This window comes from Sinocyclocheilus grahami, unplaced genomic scaffold (genome assembly GCF_001515645.1).
Source record: "Sinocyclocheilus grahami isolate Dianchi unplaced genomic scaffold, SAMN03320097.WGS_v1.1 scaffold3.1, whole genome shotgun sequence".
Lineage (NCBI taxonomy): Eukaryota > Metazoa > Chordata > Actinopteri > Cypriniformes > Cyprinidae > Sinocyclocheilus > Sinocyclocheilus grahami.
In genome coordinates this window covers 7,642,507-7,662,739 of record NW_015505182.1, presented here as the reverse complement: position 1 = coordinate 7,662,739, position 20,233 = coordinate 7,642,507, and the positions used below count along the sequence as shown (strand labels likewise).

The following is a 20,233-nucleotide window of genomic DNA, read 5'->3' as shown; positions in this document are numbered from 1 at the left end:
ATAGAGGACCTAAAATAATGTACAGTATTTGAAAAATAATGTGTTTTTTGAACATTAAAGCATGTCAACATATTCTGTTACACCAAATACACAAAATAATGATCTTTAAAAAAGCATCATATGACCCCTTTAAGGCGAAAGCCTATGGGATTACATCTCTGCCGCAATTCTGTGCGCAAAAGTGCGTTTTGCACACACGCGAACTGGGTTTTGTGGAGAAAATGTTTGTCTTGCAAAGAAGAAAGTATTTAGCACCAGGAACCATTTAGTCTCCAGCACCACCATTTCCCAGAACTGCAACCTACCTTCAGAATTACAAGGTGTCAGGTTCTCAGAGACTTGGGTGAAGTGTAGAATCCTAAAAAATGACCCCTACTTAATAAGAATCATATACTGAAGTGTAGTAAAATACTTGAAGACTGATTTTTAAAAAAATATATAGGCTTTATAGACAGATAAGTTGTGAGTGACTCTTGAAGGACCAGCACCACATCCTCTTGTACCACTGTTTGAAGAATTTATCTTTCAGAATCTGGCAGTAACTTTTGGGAGTTCACCAAATATAATCAGAATATCGGCATAATAATTTGATTGCGCTCAAAATATGATCTTTCACACACAGAATTGTGGCAGAGATCTAAGCCTATAAAAGCCATAGTTAATGGTTTGTTAATGGCAAGAATTGGGCCTTAAAATAAAGTGTGACCAAAAACATATTTTATGATCCAATGAATGCCCAATGGCTCCTGCTTCACTCTAAAGCACATTACAGAAGTGTAATAGATTACCACTGCCATTTCATGTTGACTTTAAGTGTCTGTTTAAAGGCAAAATCGTGATTGTTTATGGAGTCAGCAACCTTATGACTTGCAGTCTTCACTGAGCCTTAACCACTACATCACACCATGCCATAAAATAAACTACCTATCAAAATACCAGTAAGTCATACCACAATAATCATATCCTCCTGCTGACAACTGGAAAAGCTCATACAGTCTCTGAAAATTGGGTTTAAAGGAGTTGCAATGTGGGTACTGGAAGGAGGGTTAACTTTGAGGTGGCATGTTTAGTCACGACTGAGGTAAATGTGTGAAAAGAAAAGCTTGTAAACATTGAAATATGGCGAGAAAAGATCATTCAAGACACGGAACTGACAGAAAGACAGAAGTACTGATGAGCATATGTAACTGTCAGCGTAGAGCTTCTGTTTTACTTGTCAACTAGCAGTCAAATCCATTACAGGCAAATGTCACTGAGGTTACGGTGTTGCAGCAGTCTTCTGGGAAATCGACTCCAAAATACCTTGGAAGGCAGACTCATTTATTCATCACTTCAGACGCGCTTTAAAAAAAGCTCTCGCATCTTCCCTCCCCCACCTCGCTGTCACTGCCGCTATCCGCATCTTCACAGTGGACTGCCTTTTCATGTTCCTGCCATCCTCAGACAGCTAGGATGCTGTGAAAATACTAACAGTTTTGATGGCGAGAGCCAGTTGGAATTCAGTTCCAAGACGCTTGTTGACAGCAGGATGCTTAAGTTCCTTCCTGAAAATGACAGTTTGTTGACATTATCTTTTCTGTCACTAGTCAATTTTCATCAGGATTGATGGATCATGAAGATGATCAGATTAAGCTATCAAGCTCATCAAATCATTCTCAGTTCTTCTCAACAGAAAACACTCAATTAGGGCCTGATTTTAACACGAGTTGAAGGCATCTCAGGATCTTTCTGCTACAAGCCAGAATATAACATTTGCTTTTAAATCAAAATTCTGTGAACCTCCCGTCTCGATGTTGCAAAACAGACAATAAATCTGCATACTTCGAAGTATGAAAAGTACCTCATTGGTGATGGTAAAATACAACCTTTTGAGCAAAATGTGAAAAAGTTTACCTTTAGTTTGCCATTGAGGAAATACCCTCAATGAGACATGTTTGCCCCTTATCTACATCTAAAGTGTGCAAATTGGTACCTTGAAGAAATAGTTCACCCCAAAAATTGTTGCCACTGACTCCAATGACTTTCAAAATACCAGTTTTATTTGAGAATTATTTATATACTATTATAATTAGTATAATTAGCTCCAGAAGGAAGCACAATGCATTAAAAACTTTTGAACAGGATGATGATGTTTTTATTTTGTTTAAAGGTCTTTTTTCTTCAGTTAGTACTGCCAATGACATGAAATTATGTATTTTCATTTTTGGATAAACTATCCCTTCAAGGTACCAATATGCACCCTTAAGTGATAGATCAGGTAAAAAGACTCCTAAATGTACAATTTTTGGACATCTCCGATAGTGTAGCATTGGGACATGACGTCTGTCTTGACATCACGAACCCATTTTGTTGCATAGTTATTATATTCATATCAAGGAACCACAATCACAAACCCCTCCTCCTGCACTACTGCCAAAAAGCACACACATACTTCAAACATCAGAAATACTACTCAAAGTGCAATTCTGCCAAAATTCACCATCACCTATTCTAGCAGCCTTCGTCACTGCTATGCCTATTTTTTATTTTCATCTTTTCGACTGACTTGCAAAAGGCCGATGTGGAGAACAGAGAAAGAGCAAACCCTAAAACTCTCCATCACTTAGGGACTGGAATGCCTTTCATGGCCCTTCACAGAATCCGGCATGTGAAGAAGTCTCCCCGGCTCTTCTTATCCATGGCAACCATCTTCAGACCCATGGGCTTTCACTTCCACCGCATTGTTTGGCCTGATGAGAGGAAGTTCCCAAAAGTCTGCAGGCTTGCAGACTACAGTAGCAGTCAGTGAATCAGAAATAGAGGGACCACGGTGCTCACGCCAATCCTTGTGGTAAAATCCTTCATCCCAGAGAAGTCCATTGTTTTCCAATCCTGCTCCTGCCTCTCTCTACTTTCTATCAGCAGCCATTGGGAGCTACTGACCCCCAGGTTTAGCACCCCAGGCTTCTCTCTTAACGAGCTGAGATCATTATGCCAATTAGCTGAACTAGATCAGGACTTGGCCATGGCTGTATGTGTGGAGCTTTGGACAGTTGCTAATTGGGGACTTGGGGAAAGAAAAAAAAAAGTCTCATTGACAATGAGCTTTTGAAAGTATGACCGAGCTGTCAATCAAGAGTCAGACTCTATTCCAGTAGGGCTTTCTGGTGGGAGGTTGAGTACACATTAACCACTTTGACTGGTCAAGGAGGAGGTGGGCAGGAAGTGTGAGAAATGTGATAATGCAAGAAAGTCTTGTGCACAAACAAGAAATCCAAGAGACTTTCTTTGCCAAGAAATAATTCCAGTAACACCGTCAGCCTACACAAACTGATTACAAGCATCGTCTAGAACAGGATGGTGGGTTTCTGCTCTTCCTCTGCTGCAGAAATGATGGTTATTTTTTGATCGTCCCCTTAGCTCCTGTTGAGTTTTTTTTTTACATACATAAATATATAAATACACTCCTAAATCCCAAACAAAACACTCTGTTGCAAACTTTGTGAGAACTAAACAACTTGAAAAGTTATTGAACCCAGACGGCAACTGGAGCCACTGAAGGTCAGATGAACAGTCACAGAAGTTGTGCTATGAGCTCATTTATATTCCCTAAAAGTGTGAGGGCACTAAGGCCAAGCGAAGTATAGGGCACCAACTCAGACACATTTTACCTTTTCTGTTTTCCTCTTTATGACATTCTGAGATCAAGTTCAGCCCAGGCTCAGGTTCATGCAATAATAATTACCTTGGTGCCTTTCTCTAAATTAAACCACACACCCTAGATGGCTTCAGTCGGCTACTTACGCTTGCCCTCATCCATTCTCTACTATCTGTACTGAACTGAATCTGAACTGAATCCAAACAACATCAGAATTTAGCTCGTAGGACTTAAATGCACATATACAGTATAATAACAATATATGATCTGCTTGACTTGTATACAGCATTGAAACACCACTGGAACTATTTTATCATTTTTGAGCTGATCTTTTCTTGGAACAGCAAAGAGACATTTAAGCTTGAACTAGAACTTTCAAAGATTTATGAATGAATTGTTCTTTTGAGTCAGATCTTGACAATGAATTGATTGATCTGATTGAAAGGGCTGGTCTGAAAGAGTCAAAAGTGATCTAACTTGGGTCATTTTATCATAAAAAAAGCATTTCTTGTAATTGCACGGAAAAGAGAGAGTACATTATACAAAATATATTTTTGTAAAGAAAGTGGTTTGGAACTACATGAAGGTGAAAATTTGTTGAAAGAATTTCTTCCCGTTCCTTTAATGTTGCCACTCTTTTTACTTTAGTAGGAACACTGCTGTTAAAGATAAATGTAAATGTAATCAGTCAAACCCAGTTTTTGTCACGGCGCGGTCAGGAATCACACCGTGTGAACGTGGGTTAGGGTCCAAATGCAGGCTTTATTTCACTGCTGGGGAAAACAAAGTAAAAACATAATATAATGTAATAGCCATGACTAATTTGCTGGCTTTAGTAATAATGCATTTACACTGCGAGATGCATTTTGCAATAAGGAAAATTTAACACCATTTATCATGATTATATATGATAAAATGAGATTATATGCGATAAGAGCCACACAATAACAGAAAATCCAATTATATCAAAATATCAGAACATACAAACATATTCCACCCCCACATGGTCAACTGCATAATCAACATTAGTCTACAAAATGACTATATCAACACCTCCATCTAGTGGTGAATGAGGATCAACAACTAATAGAACTTGATTTAAATCACCAACACACTTGAATTTAATAAAGAATATTGATTCAAAATAACACTTAATAGAAGACATATACAATACAGACTTTGTGTGCATAACATCTCTAATGAAAAGCCCTCTTGTAAGACCTTTGTATGAGATTAGCCTACTTGGAGGGAAATAGATTACACAGCCAAACAAACAAACTAAACAGCAAATTTGAATTAAATGAATTCACTAAAGTAATAGAAGCAATTTACTTTCATGAGGGAATTAAAGTGTAATGCATGTGTAAGATATGCGCTGCATATTGAGTGATCATTAAACAGGAAAAGGCACAGGCAGCTCTGAAGTCACAACGTTCACTTCACAGCTACTACTATAACTGTGTTATTCACACATGGCATATATATTAGTCTGATATAATGAGAGTGGTGATGGCTGAGGGAATTAGACGTTTAGTACATTTTAAATAGATGTTTTCTGCAGGTGCTTTTCTATTGTCTGTGCAATATACAGTACAAATAACATTATGCCACTAATGAGCAGCATATATATGGAATTTCTAATGGAAATTAAGGGAAAATACAAAACAAATCACATTATGCCTTTAATTTGCAGTATTTTCTCCTAAATGTAATGTGCCAAGTGAGCCATCAGGTAAAGTTGGCAGTTTAAACCCAATATAAACTGTGCTCAAGGGGGTTACACTTTCAGAGAATACAATGGGCTTTAATTAAAGGTAAGAACGCTATTTTTTTTAAATGCTAAAATAGTTTTGGTTATTACGCAATATGACCCTGGTAATTGTGGCTACGCCTCAAAGTACTGTGACAGTACGTCTACTATGTGTTACTGTAGTTAAAATGGATTAAATTGAAAATAATAATTTTAGGGGAAAAATTGGCTGAATGTGCTAGATAAAGTGGGCCATCTTGAACTTTCACTAATTCTACTCACATTAATTAAACCAATTCACATTCATTGATTATTTTATAATTGCAATGCATAATTGACTAGAAAAAAGGGTCCAGTCAGGAAATTCAAGTCAGAGATGGAAGAAAGGGAAGAGAGCAGAAAGGAAGGCAAGACATGAAGCTGAATCTGGAGGGAAAAAAGGATGATAGGAGCTAAATAGATGCAGAATTTAAAGCTTTAACAGGTCACAACTAAAATTGAAGAGACAGGAAAAAAAGTTTTACAATATTACATTTGTTCGTCTTATTATGTTTTTTTTTGTTAGCCTATTAGTTGTTGGACGTGTTGTAGTCACATCTTTAATATGCTGTAAAGTTATTGATATTATGAATGATATTTATCAAATTTAATGTCAGTTTGTTAATTTATGCATGAATTAAGGGAACTTTTGAGGGAACAATTTTACTAGTCTAAGCTCAATACGTTTGTTTGATAATGTTAATAAACTTTTTTTAAAAAGTAGTGGTGTCAAACGATTAATCGCATCCAAAATAAAAGTTTTTGTTTACATAATATATGCTATATATTATATATGTTTACATAATATATATAATGTATACTGTGTATATTTATTGAGTATATATAAATACAAACACATGCATGTATATATTTAAGAAAAATATTATGTTATATTAAATATATTAAATACAAAATATATTATAAAATATTATGTTATAATGTTATATTTCCATATTAAATATATTTATATATAATATAAAATATAAGAATATGAATATATAAATGTATAAACGTAAATATTTTCTAAATATATACTGTATGTGGGTGTATTTATATATAATGTAAGCAAACTTTTATTCTGGATGCGATTAATCGTGGTTAATCGTTTGACAGCACTTTAAAAAAAGCATAATGGATAATTTTTTGAACAAACAGAGGTGGTCCACTTTACCAGACCAACTGATTAGCCTGGAGTCCATCTCAAAATGTTTATTGGCATATACCTTTCCAATAACAGATCATATGAACTGAATTTAACTAAAAAATATTACAGCTGGACCTTAAGATTAACAAAGGTAGTAATAAAAGAAATTACAAGCAGGCCACTTTACCTCAATTCACCCTATATATACACAGATAGATAGATAGATAGATAGATAGATAGATAGATAGATAGATAGATAGATAGATAGATAGATACATACATACAGTGGGGGTCAAAGGTTTGGAATGGTATTTAAATAAATAAATAAATGTATTTTAAATTTGTTTTGTAATAGTTTTTAAAATGTAATTTATTTCAGTGATGGTAAACTGAATGGAAACTCCAGTCTTCAGTGTCACATGATCCATCAGAAATCATTCTAATATGATTCGATTTAGCTGATTTGCTGTTCAAGAAACATTTCTTCTTACTATAATTTAATATTAATTTCAATAAAGCTTTGCCATCATATCAATGTATAGAAATGTAATACATAAATAAATACATTTCTCTAAAGATAATAAGATATAGACTTTTCTAGAATAACTTTCAGCTGTAAATCAATCACTGAATCTTATTATAATTTAATATTAATTTCAATAAAGCTTTGCCATCATATCAATGTATAGAAATGTAATACATAAATAAATACATTTCTCTAAAGATAAGATATAGACTTTTCTAGAATAACTTTCAGCTGTAAATCAATCACTGATCCAACTGTCACACTAAGTTTGGTCTCGATGTTAAACGTTACCATTATGAACTCCAAAAATCATACAATATTGTCAATGCAGCAATAAAACAGTGTCTTCTTGACATAGCAATAAATAGTCCCCTAAGGGCCCCCCATCAAGGTACACTAGTGTCCTCATTCATTCAAAGGTCTACTCACTTTCTTTGGATCATCATAAAAGATCCCTATGCATGGCAGCTTGGGTCCAATGCTGCAGCTCTCTCTGAACAGCGACCCACAGTCTTTATAAGGTCCCACTTTGTATTTATAGGCTACAGTGATGCTCCTGACCGGAGGTAAACCAGTCCTGATGTGGATTTCAGTGGTCAGTCCAGAGTACAAAATATAACATACAGCTACGAGAAAAAGAACTAGAGAGATGAAGCCTGTGAGACTCAAAATCTGCCATTCCCACATGTCCGCTGAATGCTGTATTGTGAGGTTAAAGTGCAAAAGAATAACCGAGAGCTGCTCTTATCGAGCATAACAGTCTCTCTGGTCCATTCATTCAAAAATCATCCGCTTTTACTTGAGCGACTGCATTAGTTAAAGAAGAAATTGACTCAGATTAGAGGATTTTTTAATAAAAATCAGAACTTAGTTGCGGATGGGGCGCAGTCACTCAGAAGCGCAGGTTCACTTCCCTAAACACAGAACAGCTCGCGCTCGAGCTTCCTGGACGGAACCATTCGCTTGTTATAGGGGTGGGAGGTATTTACTACTTAAAAAGTGAACGACTGGTTTGTTTCTTTTCTAAACGCTAACAATTTACTGTCACTGATACGTGTCATTTATAGTTTAATACAGAACGTTTTTCGAAACTGTTCAAGTTTCGTCATGTATGTGGATTGTATTTGGTTCGGACTGGCTTTATGCAACATCACGTACAGGACACGGCGAAATAGACAAACTCACTATATATATATACATATAATTTTTTTATTTTTTTAAAGGAGGACTTACATTTGTTTTTCAATTTGTATGTATGAATATGATATGTGCCCGACAATAAAAAAAGTTGACAACATTTGAAAAATCACACTTAAAAAGAAGATATCTTGCCAAACAGATGGAGAAATTGTTTCCATTCTACTGATTTTTTGACGCATGGGACGAAAAGTAAGCTACTTTAATATGGAGTTACTTTAATAGCCTAATACCCTTACGAAAATTTAACCATGGTTTTATTATAGTAAAAGTGTAGCAACCTTTTTTTCCCCCTTTTTAAAGCACAGTTTTATACAAATACCATGGTTAAACTGTGGTCGGTGTAGCAAACCCATGGCTACTTTGTGTTTACCTTGGTTTAAATACAAAAAAACATGTTTTTTGTTTGTTTTATCAGTGGCTGTGACTCATGATTATGTCTATGGTAAAACCATGGTAATAAGCGGATAGTTCCGGTCCTTGATTCTGATTGGTTGAGCCAAGTTCGGAGCTGCTGCAAATTACTCTCCAAACATATGCTGCGTCCCAATTCGCCTACTTATACTATGCCCTAAAAGTATGAACTCTTTTTGTGAAGAAAAAGTACACACTTTTGAGTATGTAGAAGAATAGCAGGCAAGCTTTGGGACATACTACTTCGTCACAGCCTGTGAAAATAGTGTGTGTGTGTGTGTGTGTGTGTGTGTTTGTTAAAATCCTCTCTCTGATAATACAAGTTACCCATTAAACTGTGGCATTAAATGCCAATATGAATATCAATATGATGTAATAGAAGAATAATGTACACATATGAATTGCACATGCCAATGTTTTTTTTTTTCTGAAATAGTTTTTATTCTTCATATTACTTGTATGGCTGGGTATTTAAAAATGTAATTGAATAACTCTGAATGAAAACTTACTCGTGAAGTAAGATGTTTCGAACATTCCGACACGCGCACGTGATTGGACAGATAGTGAGGCTTCTTTTCTGCTGATCACGTGATTCTCCGAAAACAATACGCGCTCCGGCACAGAGCTTCGTGAGAAATCGCGCCGCTTATATACGCGCTCTGAAGCTTCAGTGTCATACGTAACATCACTACAATACACCCATTTGACAGAAGGTGGCAGTATTTTACCAGTGTTGACCTCTTGCTGACCTCCCAAGCTGCAACGTGCACTTCCTTGAATTGTATTTACGCGCCTCCTCTCCCTGTGACTCAAGGTTCAGTTCAAGGTTCAACTGAAGGTTAGTTGGTAAAACATCCCTTTGCGCTTCGAACTGCGTAGTAAACGGCGTGTTCGAGCATGGCAGGGGCCGCGAAGAAGTTTTATGATCTGTCCGCCAAACTTTTGTCAGGGGACCTCCTGAATTTTTCCTCCCTCAAAGGTAAAGTGGTGCTTATTGAAAATGTGGCGTCGCTTTGAGGCACAACAGTCAGGGATTACACCCAGATGAACGAGCTCCACAGCCGCTACGCTGATCAGGGGCTCGTGATCCTGGGCGCTCCCTGCAACCAGTTCGGACATCAGGTGAGACAGTGGCTCATTCTTCACTTACTCCTTTTTTTCAGATGTTTAAAGGATCAATTGTGTTAGAGATTATAACTTATATTAATGTATTGATCATAAATACAGATATTTGTAGTGTTATGTATTTATTTTTAAGAATTTAAAGTACTTAATTTTAATTTATATATATTAGTGCTGTCAAACAATTAATCGCGATTAATCGCATCCAAAAGTTTTTGTTTACATTATATATGTATGTGTACTGTGTATATTTATGTATATATAAATACACACACATTATACATTTTGAAAACATTTATGTTTATACATTTATATATTCATATTCTTATATTTTATATTATATATAAATATATTTATTATATAATCATATAATATTTTTCTTAAATATATACATGCACGCATTTGTATTTATATTTACATAATAAATATACACACACAAACAAAAACTTGTATTTTGTATTCGATTAATCGCGATTAATTGCCCGTTTGACAGCACTAATATATATATATATTGTGGAGTGACAGATCACTGTAGTGCCTCAGTTCAACAGAGGCAGTAGCACGAGGCGCACGTGAACTGATCGTCTCCTCCACATTAATACTAGTTTCAGCACAAAATAAACATGACTAAACATCCGAAGGTAAGTTAAAAGAAAGAGTACAACTTTACAATCCGTATCCTGTCTCATGTAATCGCTCAATCAGTGTTTCCTCTGCGCAAAGACGTCAATATAATGTCTTGTAAACAATGTCACATAACGTCACATTTACCTCAGAAAAAAACATTTGTGACCATAAACTCATTAGTCAGATAGAAAAATAAACTGTAGAGAGGAGCATTTTGCTAAATATATGCACCATATAACATATTCATTATAAATTTTACTCTTCTTCAATGTTTAATTTCTTTGAATAAATCCATCAAGTTTTTATGTCAGCCACCATTGTTTATATAAAATAAAATAAAAAGAATTGAAGTAGAAATATTATTATGTAATTGTAACTTTATTATTTTAAAAACTTCATTTAGTATAATTTTAACATCAATTTTAACCTTCAATATTATAGTAATGTAGTACCAACTAGCTCTCATGTATATTTTACAGCATTAGTCGAGAGATTTCTTTCCTTGAGAAAATTTGACATGTACTGTACCTGATATATATCCAAAATAATCGATATTGAATCAAATCAAATTGGTAATCGAATCGAAAGCTTGTGAACGAGAATCGAATTGTGAAATTTGTGTCAAACCCAGCCCTAATATATAATATAAATTATATTATAGATTTGAACTAATCAATATATTGATCATAAATACAGTATTTATAGTGTTATGTATTTATTTTTAAGAATTTAAAATACTATATATATGTATGTTTTGTATATTAATATTGTTGTTGTTTTCAATACATTAATGCTTTTTATATATTTAAAATTGATATATATTTTGTTGTTGTATATGAAATAATATATTAATATTAAATAATATTCTAATTCCCATTTTCAGTGGTTTGCATTGTAGAAGTGATTGAAATATTTCACAATCTGTTATCGCTATCAGCAAAGCTTTGTTCATTTTTGATAGCAATGACAATGGACAAAACCTGCGTTGTTAACTGATTCTATGCTCACATGCCGTTATCTGCTTTATTGCTTAACATATTGTGCAATTTTGGTTGCTCAACAGGAGAACTGCAAGAATGATGAAATTCTGCTGTCTCTGAAGTATGTCCGTCCTGGAAATGGCTTCGAGCCAAAATTCCAACTTCTGGAGAAGCTGGAAGTGAACGGTGAGAACGCCCACCCTCTGTTTGTGTTCCTCAAGGAGAAGCTGCCTCAGCCCAGTGACGACTCTGTGTCCTTGATGGGTGATCCCAAATTCATCATCTGGAGTCCGGTGAACAGGAATGACGTCTCCTGGAACTTTGAGAAGTTCCTCATCGGCCCGGAAGGGGAACCGTTCAAGAGATACAGCAGAAGGTTCCTCACCATCGACATTGAAGCAGATATCAAAGAGCTTCTGAAGAGGATGAAATAAACCTGGCAACCTCCTGGTGTTGTGGCCATGTGAGATAGACCGTCCATTCCATATCACTTGGAGATTGTTGTTTGATATAGGCCGACTGTGCAGACATGATTAAAGTGCGGCTGATTTTTAGACTGTTTACTTAATGAAGATGCTTCCTAAAACCTTTCTGAGGGAAGCTTCTGATGTAACTGTAAATGTTTATTATAATAGTTGTAATTTATCCATGAACTGCACAGCTCAGGTTTTATCTTTCAACTGTTAACCAAAATAAAACTTTAAAAAAAAAAACTTTCTGTTCCTTATTTCTGTTCACGACACTGAACAAAAAAACAGAAGCAGTTCATATGACAAACCTCAGCCTTACACTTTCACTTCCACATTTATTTATTTATTTTTTATTAATTTTAAGTCACATACTACATATTTCCCCTTGGCACAAGTTAGTACTGTGGGTGTTATAATGCACAGTTAAAATGTATTATTCTCTAACTAAATAAACTTAAGTTTTAATGATCAGCATAATACTGAATCCAGTTTAGATTATGCTTTGTCATGTTGACACTGCGCAAACGCTGAAAATAGTCATATACTTATGTTATGTGTCATATGCTTATCTAGTCAATTACATAATCAGAATGACAGACTTGTTATTTTGAATTGATATTCAAATTAAGCAGCAGTTTTGTATATAGATACAACAAAAAATTAAAACCATATAGATCCACAGTAATATTTCTACCATTTCTAAATAAAAGCATATTTACCACCAGTGTCCATGACCTGTAAATGTTTTATTCCGTTATAAGTATATAGATTTTAGAACAAATTAAAAAATGTAAAAGTGTTTAGATTAATAGTAATGTTTTTACTATTATAAACAAAAATAATATTTTTACCGCCAATGCCCGTGACCCATAAATATTTTACCACCAGCACTTGTGAAGTGGAGAAATCAGAAAGTGGAACTTGAAAATAGTCATATACTTATGTTATGTGTCATATGCTTATCTAGTCATTTACATAATCAGAATGACACAGACATGTTATTTTGAATTGATATTCAAATTAAGCAGCAGTTTTGTATATAGATACAACAAAAAATTTAAACCATATAGATCCACAGTAATATTTCTACCATTTCTAAATAAAAGCATATTTACCACCAGTGTCCATGACCTGTAAATGTTTTATTCAGTTATAAGTATATAGATTTTAGAACAAATTAAAAAATGTAAAAGTGTTTAGATTAATAGTAATGTTTTTACTATTATAAACAAAAATAATATTTTTACCGCCAATGCCCGTGACCCATAAATATTTTACCACCAGCACTTGTGAAGTGGAGAAATCAGAAAGTGGAACTGAAAAGAATAACACTGTTTATTTTGTCATAAACTGATATTATAACAAGCAAATATAAAATATTTGTAAATTTAAATAAAATTCAAAACGGTAGAGAAAGACCAATAGTAATATTTCTACTATTTTATTCAGTCTAATAAATATATAGATATAGAAAAAACATAAAATTGAAATGAAAACTTAGATCAATAGCAATATTTCTTAACAAATATAATATTTTACCACCAGTGCTGACGAACCATGTGTATTTTATTCAGTGTCAGTCAGACAATGTAGTTTTTTTCCTTGTAATTTAAACAGATCAATGTTAAAAAATTGATAATTTGTCCTTTAGAATGGAGTGATTATTAATCTGTTTTATTGATATTGATTCCTACACTCTAAAAAAAAGCTGTTTTGACCCAGCGGTTGGGTTAGGGTTACTAATCAGAAGGTTGGGTTAAACATTTAACCAAACCGCTGGGTCAAAACAACCCAATTGCTGGGTTTGTCCCTATTTTACCCAGCATTTTTAAGAGTGTAGTGCAGAAATAAATTAATTTACACAAGTACTAATTAAGAATGACATGTACTGTATATACTGTATTGCTATACAAACATACATCTATACAACTTTGCAAGTAGCCCCAATTTATTAGTAGCTTATATTTTCTTTTGGAAATGACCCCGTTTCCACCAAAACTATGGTGATAACTGTAAGTCCCGCTCCAAAGCACTGACATCACAGTCAGCAGTGAAGTCATTGTCCCGCTCAATCTCAAGAATCATGTCTAGCAAGAAGGAATATTCCTCCTTACTATCGTGAACCCAGCAGCCTGTACTTGCCTCTTCCACATCGCTATTCACACTTTCTGTGTTCTTTCCATGGTCTTGGTTTTTACTTTGCAGGAATCTACTGTAGACGCGGTTCAGCTCGTTTTCAAACTCCAGCTTTGCCACAAGATCCTCCAAGGTCTGTGCATCTGAAAATAGAGAAGGGAATTAGTTCAAAACTGGCAAGTCTCATGCCTGAAATGATTTTGATGATGATAAAACTGACCGAGGAGACCATGAAGATCTTGCGGTTTTGCAGACCGTGTGCGGCACTGAAAGTCTTCATTCCTATTTATAGAAAACGCCCTCGTTATTGGTGACAGGCATGATAATTAGGCCAACTGCAGCACATTTATCACTGATAGAACAGTATACGCACAAAAAAACACATGCAATCTGGCCTCTCTGTGCAGTGGTCAAATACATACGTGCCATCCTGTGATGTTCTAATCAGGCTGCAGTTGTTTGGAGACCATGATGATAAATCAGGAACCTCTTCTGCTGCCTGATCCAAAGCGGCAGCAAGGCTTCGCCTACAGTTTCTAAACTTGCTTGACATCGCTCTAATGATTTAAAACAATTAAGCACAATATGTTACACAACAAAAACAGTTCACACACTACTATACCGTCAAACAATTCCGATAGTGCTTATTAGTGACCTCTGAACAATTCAGGTCAAAATACTTTAATATGATAAAACAGTAGTACCATAATATTACTGTTTTTGGACATGGTAATAGGCTATCCACCTTATTTTACAACACGCAAGTAAGCTATTTTCTGTGAATGTGTAAGACTTCCAATTCAGCTGCTATAAATATCTAGAAGAATATAGTGCAATAAACGGTAAAACTATGTGTTTATAATTACGACAATACAATATGATAAGAAATAACAGTTTGCAATATGAAGCCACAATGTTTAGTTTTGTACTGTTAAAAATAACTGGACGGGGGTGATACCGGAAGTCTCGCACACTGAAGTTTTGTGGCCTCTAACGTTAAAAAAAAAAAGTGGATATGAAAGTAAGCCAGAACGGGTAGCCTAATGATAATCATTTCAATGCTAAGAACGGCCACACATCAGTACACAGTTAGAAATGAACAATAGTCGAAAATGTTAATATAGATAGAGGCATATACTTTGATTGAAGGCTGATCCGTTATGAATCTCCAGATATGTTATGGTCGGAGTTTAATATCTGTTAACGACGTGCATCAGAATGTTATTATTTTTCTGTTTGTGTATTTTTCCCCCGTTTATTACGTTCGCACGCGCTGGCAGCATTCTAAAGAGTTAAGAATATCATGATATATATGATTTCAGTCAAGTCGAAACCCAGCGTTTATATAATGTCATTTTGTTTTCAATTTCTATAATGCGGTTACTCACCTTTTACTTATTGAAATACTTTTTCAAATCGCCTATTTGTGTTTATTTTCAAATGATCCCTCCATTCGACTATTGAGCATGTACTTTTACATTGTGCAGTATATACCAAAGAAAGAGAGGGGGTATTTAAGAAACTGAGAAACATAGAGTAATTCATTTCACTATATATATGTTTTTTTTTTAGTTCCTTTTTCCCTCTTTCCCGTTAATGCTTCACACTCCAGTCCAGTTGGTGGCGGTAATACACCATAAGTTGGTTTGCCAACCGTCATAAAATCGTACAAGAAGAAGAAGATCCCTCCATTCGTTTCCCCGTAGTATCCACAATGAACGGTGTGTTTGTCCATCAGGGGGCGCTGCTCCTTCCTCTCAGTCAGCGGCTAATGCTAACGCTAACTAGCTCGCGATGGCCGGACAGGAGGATCCCGTGCAAAGGGAAATTCATCAAGACTGGGCGAACCGTGAATATATCGAAGTGATCACCAGCAGCATTAAGAAAATAGCCGATTTCCTCAATTCCTTCGGTAAGATGGAGTAACTTATCTGCGGCTTGTCTTTTATTTTGGCATAATTTATTACGCCATTTGTTGACGCTAGCATGCTAATCGAGAGAAGTGGGTCATTCGACTGCGTAACGTGTGGAAAATATGTGGGTCACATCAGTTGTTTTGTTTTTGAATGTCGTTTAGAACCAAGTAATAACATACTAAGTGAGTATATATATGTTGAAGAAGCAGTTTATTAGGCATACAGGCAGTGCAGTGACCAGGAACACATGCAGGGCGTTGGGTTGGTCTAATGCTGGTCTTGTCGTTCATGTTTCAGATTTGCACTATTTTGACAATAAATATAATGTTAATGTGATTATTTAATTGCTTGCTATACTGAAATAAACGTATTTCAATACACATTTAATATCTTTGCTTATAGTCAAAGAGCCAAACAGGGTGAACTAATGTAAATACTAATGCAGTTTGTTTTGATAAACCAGCCCCAATTTCAGTGCTAGTACAGCATACTGTAATGTCTATAATTGAACAAAAAGGTCACTTATTTATAACAAATATTTTGTATACATCATTATAATAGGCCTAATTATTATTGAGTGATATTTATAATTATATAGATTGTTAATATTATAATTTATATTATTAATAATTATATGAATAACTTATTTTTGCCATTTTAATTATTTATTCATGCATGCATGCAAATTATGGCATTTCTCGTATGTGTCCTAATACAGAAATGTTTCTGATTTCCCCCCAGATATGTCCTGCAGGTCCCGTTTAGCCACTTTGAATGAGAAGCTTACTGCTTTGGAGAGGAGGATTGAGTACATTGAAGCCAGAGTATGTTTTAAGTCAATAGCAAGACTTTACAGGACCTTCTTGTTTTAATTTGCTTGAAATAAAGCCAATTTGTTTTGTCTCTTAAGGTCACAAAAGGGGAAACCTTGACTTAGACATCGTCCTGGGTCGACGCCAAAGTCAAGATGATGGCTACGAACACTCACCTCCTGTCTTTTTCATTTACTTTAATTACTCAAACTAAATTTCGAATGGTTGGCTGTGGTAGATCAGTTCATTTCTGTATGGGACCATTGTGATGAAGTCTGTGCTATAAGCAGATATGTGTTTGCCTCATTTCTTGCCTGAGTATGGCTGAGGTTATACTGTATCTGGTCCTTTATTTTTTTGATCTGTCAGGCAATCTGTTACTGTCTCTGTGGTGCTTGCTCATGCTAACAGGCCAGTGTCGTATATCGTTTGGTTCTGATCTGCTATTAAACAACTGTTGAACTCTCCATGCAATATATTAACGGTCATGAAAATATTGACTGAAAATACCATGGATAAACAGACAATATGTCTTGTTTCTTTTAATGAATAGCTAATAATTGTTTGATTTTTGATTTGCCCCCCTGTGTTTTACAAGTCTGTCCTCTTGTTAAATTACAAAAATGTGTGTTTGAAATACATTGCTGCCTGCTGTACATTTATCATGCAACAAACATCTGCATAAAAAAATGCCAGTCAGAGGTGGATGGAAAGCACTAAAGTGCCAATCAGACTGTTTTTAAAGTGTTTAGTGCTTTTCTGTATTTACACAATTTTATGTCTCAGTGTCTGTTATTAAGATGTTTTTGTGGTTAATCATTAAATAAAAAACTAAACCATTTAAACAGTCATGTTTGTGGTTAAATTAGTGCCTTTGCCATCAATATTTTGACAAAATGTTTTTTATTATTATATTTTTAAAAGTTGCAATTAATTTGTGTGTATACATAGAGAGAGAGACGATCAGAAAATATTGACTCATGGACAGATGTTATGTTTTTCCCCCAGCCTGTTTTTAATCGGTATTGATGCATTGATTTGAAAGACTTCACAAAACTGAAACTCTTGTTTTCATAGACAATTCAAATAAGCACGATTTTGTTACAAGAAGTCTCGTGTCATTTTGTGAACGTTTCTATAACCTATAATAAATAACAAATATTAAACTAAAATCGGTATGTTTTAATCCTACACATGCCAACAGTTGCTGAAAGCAGAATAAACCTTTTTAAAGTATGGGTTACAAGCAACTACACTCGGTAGCATCTTTAAAAAAAAAAAAAAATGTTCAATTCATAACAGCATGAACGTGAAGATTTATGTAACAAATAGAATCCTAAGAACGTCTTTATGTAACAAGAATTCTACAGTCTCTAGTCTAAAGGCTGAAAAGAATGCGTGTCTGTACTTTTATTTTGCCTCGACTTCGAGCGTTGTAGCATTTCCGCTTCCGTTCGTGTTTCTTACATGAATACATCGATATTCATAACAAACCCCAGGTTAATAATGTCCTCTTTCACATCGGAATCAGACAGAAACGTACAAAAAAAGACATGATGCGACCATACAGCCGAGATCTGAGTGGCGGACTCGAGAATGCTCCTGTTTTGATTGAGAACAGCGTTCCCAAAGAGGCTTTTTCCAACTTTCAGGTAATAACATTTCACTCGCCGTACATTAAAGTCTTTATAGATATTTGGATTTTCATCATTTTGCAGGTTAACAGTGTTTTCAAACATCACTTAAGTTTATTTTAATGACGATAAATAGATTTACATAGCATGAATACCCACAGCACCACTAGAGAGCAGCACTTTCATATAACGTTACAGTCAAACTAACATTTAATCAGACACCTTCAACATTTCTCACATTATCAGTTTATTCGCTATAGTTTAGAATATGGTAGTAAAATATGACAAGAACTCAATGTCAAACTGTGTCAGAACAAATTCATCTTGATAATGTCAAATAACTGATAGGTATGTAATGAATTATGGTTGAATAGCTGTCAGCTGTTAAATATAAGTATACATAATTAGATAATACCAATTTAGGTCAACCAATTACGAAGCAATGCTTAATTCTGTTCAGTCTGTGGTGTGAAAATGTAGCATTAGCAATTAAAGAAAACACTTAAGCAAACCAATGTGCCTGAATAATTTTTGGTCCCAAATTTTTTGTTTTTATTTGTTTTAGTGGTAGTCCACTGTATGAAGAATTTTTGGGGTTTAACATGTGACCCTGGACCACAAAACCAGTCGTAAGTAACACGGGTATATTTGTAGCAATAGTCAACAATTCATTGTATGGGTCAAAATGATCATTTTTTCTTTTATGCCAAAAATCATTAGGATATCAAGTAAAGATCATGTTCCATGAAGATATTTAGTAAATTACCTACCGTAATATATCAAAACTTAATTTTTGATAAGTAGCTAATATGCATTGCTAAGAACTTTATTTGGACAACTTAAAGGCGACTGATTTTTTTGCACCCTCAGACCGTGTCTACAAATTTAGCAATTTTGTTGCTAGTTTTAGCAACTTTTCAGATTACCCTAGCAACTTTGTCTTCTAAAAGCACCTAGCAACAAATTTAGCTTTTTTGTTTTTTATTTTAATTTTTTTGAGCAACTTCTGATAAGTGATCCAAACAAAAAAAAGGCACACATTTTCAAACAAAAAAACTATTGTGATACAACTTGTTAGTAGGTTGTACCTGCAATTGTTGATCAGTTAGTACACTGTCAGAAAAATGATTAGGAAAATTTACTAGTAATTTTCTAGGGCTGTGTTTCTCAAAAGCATCGTAAGCCTATGTAGATCGTAGATCCATTGCCACCAAATGGCCTCTACGATCAACTTATCTCACGATGCTTTAGAGAAACACAGCCCTGGACATTATCCGTTAAAGTCTCGGCCTCAGCCGTCACACCCACGGACCAGTGTTGCCAGATTGGAAATGTCCAAGTATCGTACCAGAAGCTCAAAATTATCGTATTTGGAAGAAAATGATCATACATGAGTAAAAATGTACAGAATACAGTTATTTATCTACTAGACTAGAACAACAACTTTTTGACACAACCTTCAAATCACCACAATAAATAAATAACTAGGCTAGGGCCCTATGAAATACGTTTTATTTTGTAAAAAATGTTTATTCCAAATTAAAAAAAAATTGGATTCTGTTTTTTTTCCCCATTTAATTTTTTCTGGACTCCTTTTTAAATGGTTAAATAAAATTGTATTAATCAAAAGCACGTCTAATTAAATAATGAAACGTATACAATTCAACATCAAATCTATTAAAAAGTTTAACAAAAATTACATGGGTCTTATGACATGTTCTATTTTTTTCACCTTGTTTATTGTTGCCAGATTCTGTGTTTTAATATGTCTAATTATTTGAATGCATAAAAACTACTTTTATTTATAGCCTTATGAAATGTTTTTTTTT

The 20,233-nt window shown here is 34.6% G+C and overlaps 3 protein-coding genes across 3 annotated transcripts in view; 2 read left to right on the top strand and 1 right to left on the bottom strand.

Moving 5' to 3' along the window:
• Positions 1-7,992, bottom strand: part of LOC107577761 (testis-expressed sequence 264 protein-like) — a 30,513-nt gene extending 22,521 nt beyond the window's left edge. Inside the window, exon 1 of the mRNA XM_016263830.1 lies at positions 7,526-7,992. Coding sequence (XP_016119316.1) covers positions 7,526-7,783 — 258 coding nt within the window. The 5' untranslated portion in view covers positions 7,784-7,992. The remainder of the gene's footprint in view (positions 1-7,525) is intronic.
• Positions 7,993-9,448: 1,456 nt separating this feature from the next.
• On the top strand, positions 9,449-12,227 carry LOC107577558 (glutathione peroxidase 1-like). The gene is made up of 2 exons (XM_016263648.1): positions 9,449-9,829; positions 11,520-12,227. Exons 1-2 carry the CDS (start codon positions 9,605-9,607, stop codon positions 11,868-11,870), a joined length of 576 nt encoding a protein of 191 aa, XP_016119134.1. The 5' UTR covers positions 9,449-9,604; the 3' UTR covers positions 11,871-12,227.
• Positions 12,228-15,733: 3,506 nt separating this feature from the next.
• Positions 15,734-17,480, top strand: LOC107577866 (probable protein BRICK1). Its single transcript, XM_016263927.1, has 3 exons — positions 15,734-15,954; positions 16,700-16,782; positions 16,869-17,480. The coding sequence occupies exons 1-3, from the start codon at positions 15,837-15,839 to the stop codon at positions 16,893-16,895; spliced, it is 228 nt and encodes a 75-aa protein (XP_016119413.1). The 5' UTR covers positions 15,734-15,836; the 3' UTR covers positions 16,896-17,480.
• Positions 17,481-20,233: the final 2,753 nt, after the last annotated feature.

Bases quoted from the DNA above. Each gene is read 5' to 3' on its own strand.
- LOC107577866 (XM_016263927.1), top strand. From the start codon at position 15,837: ATGGCCGGACAGGAGGATCCCGTGCAAAGGGAAATTCATCAAGACTGG. The intron at 15,955-16,699 runs GTAAGATGGAGT...ATTTCCCCCCAG, and splicing joins CGATTTCCTCAATTCCTTCG to ATATGTCCTGCAGGTCCCGT. The intron at 16,783-16,868 runs GTATGTTTTAAG...TTGTCTCTTAAG, and splicing joins TTGAGTACATTGAAGCCAGA to GTCACAAAAGGGGAAACCTT.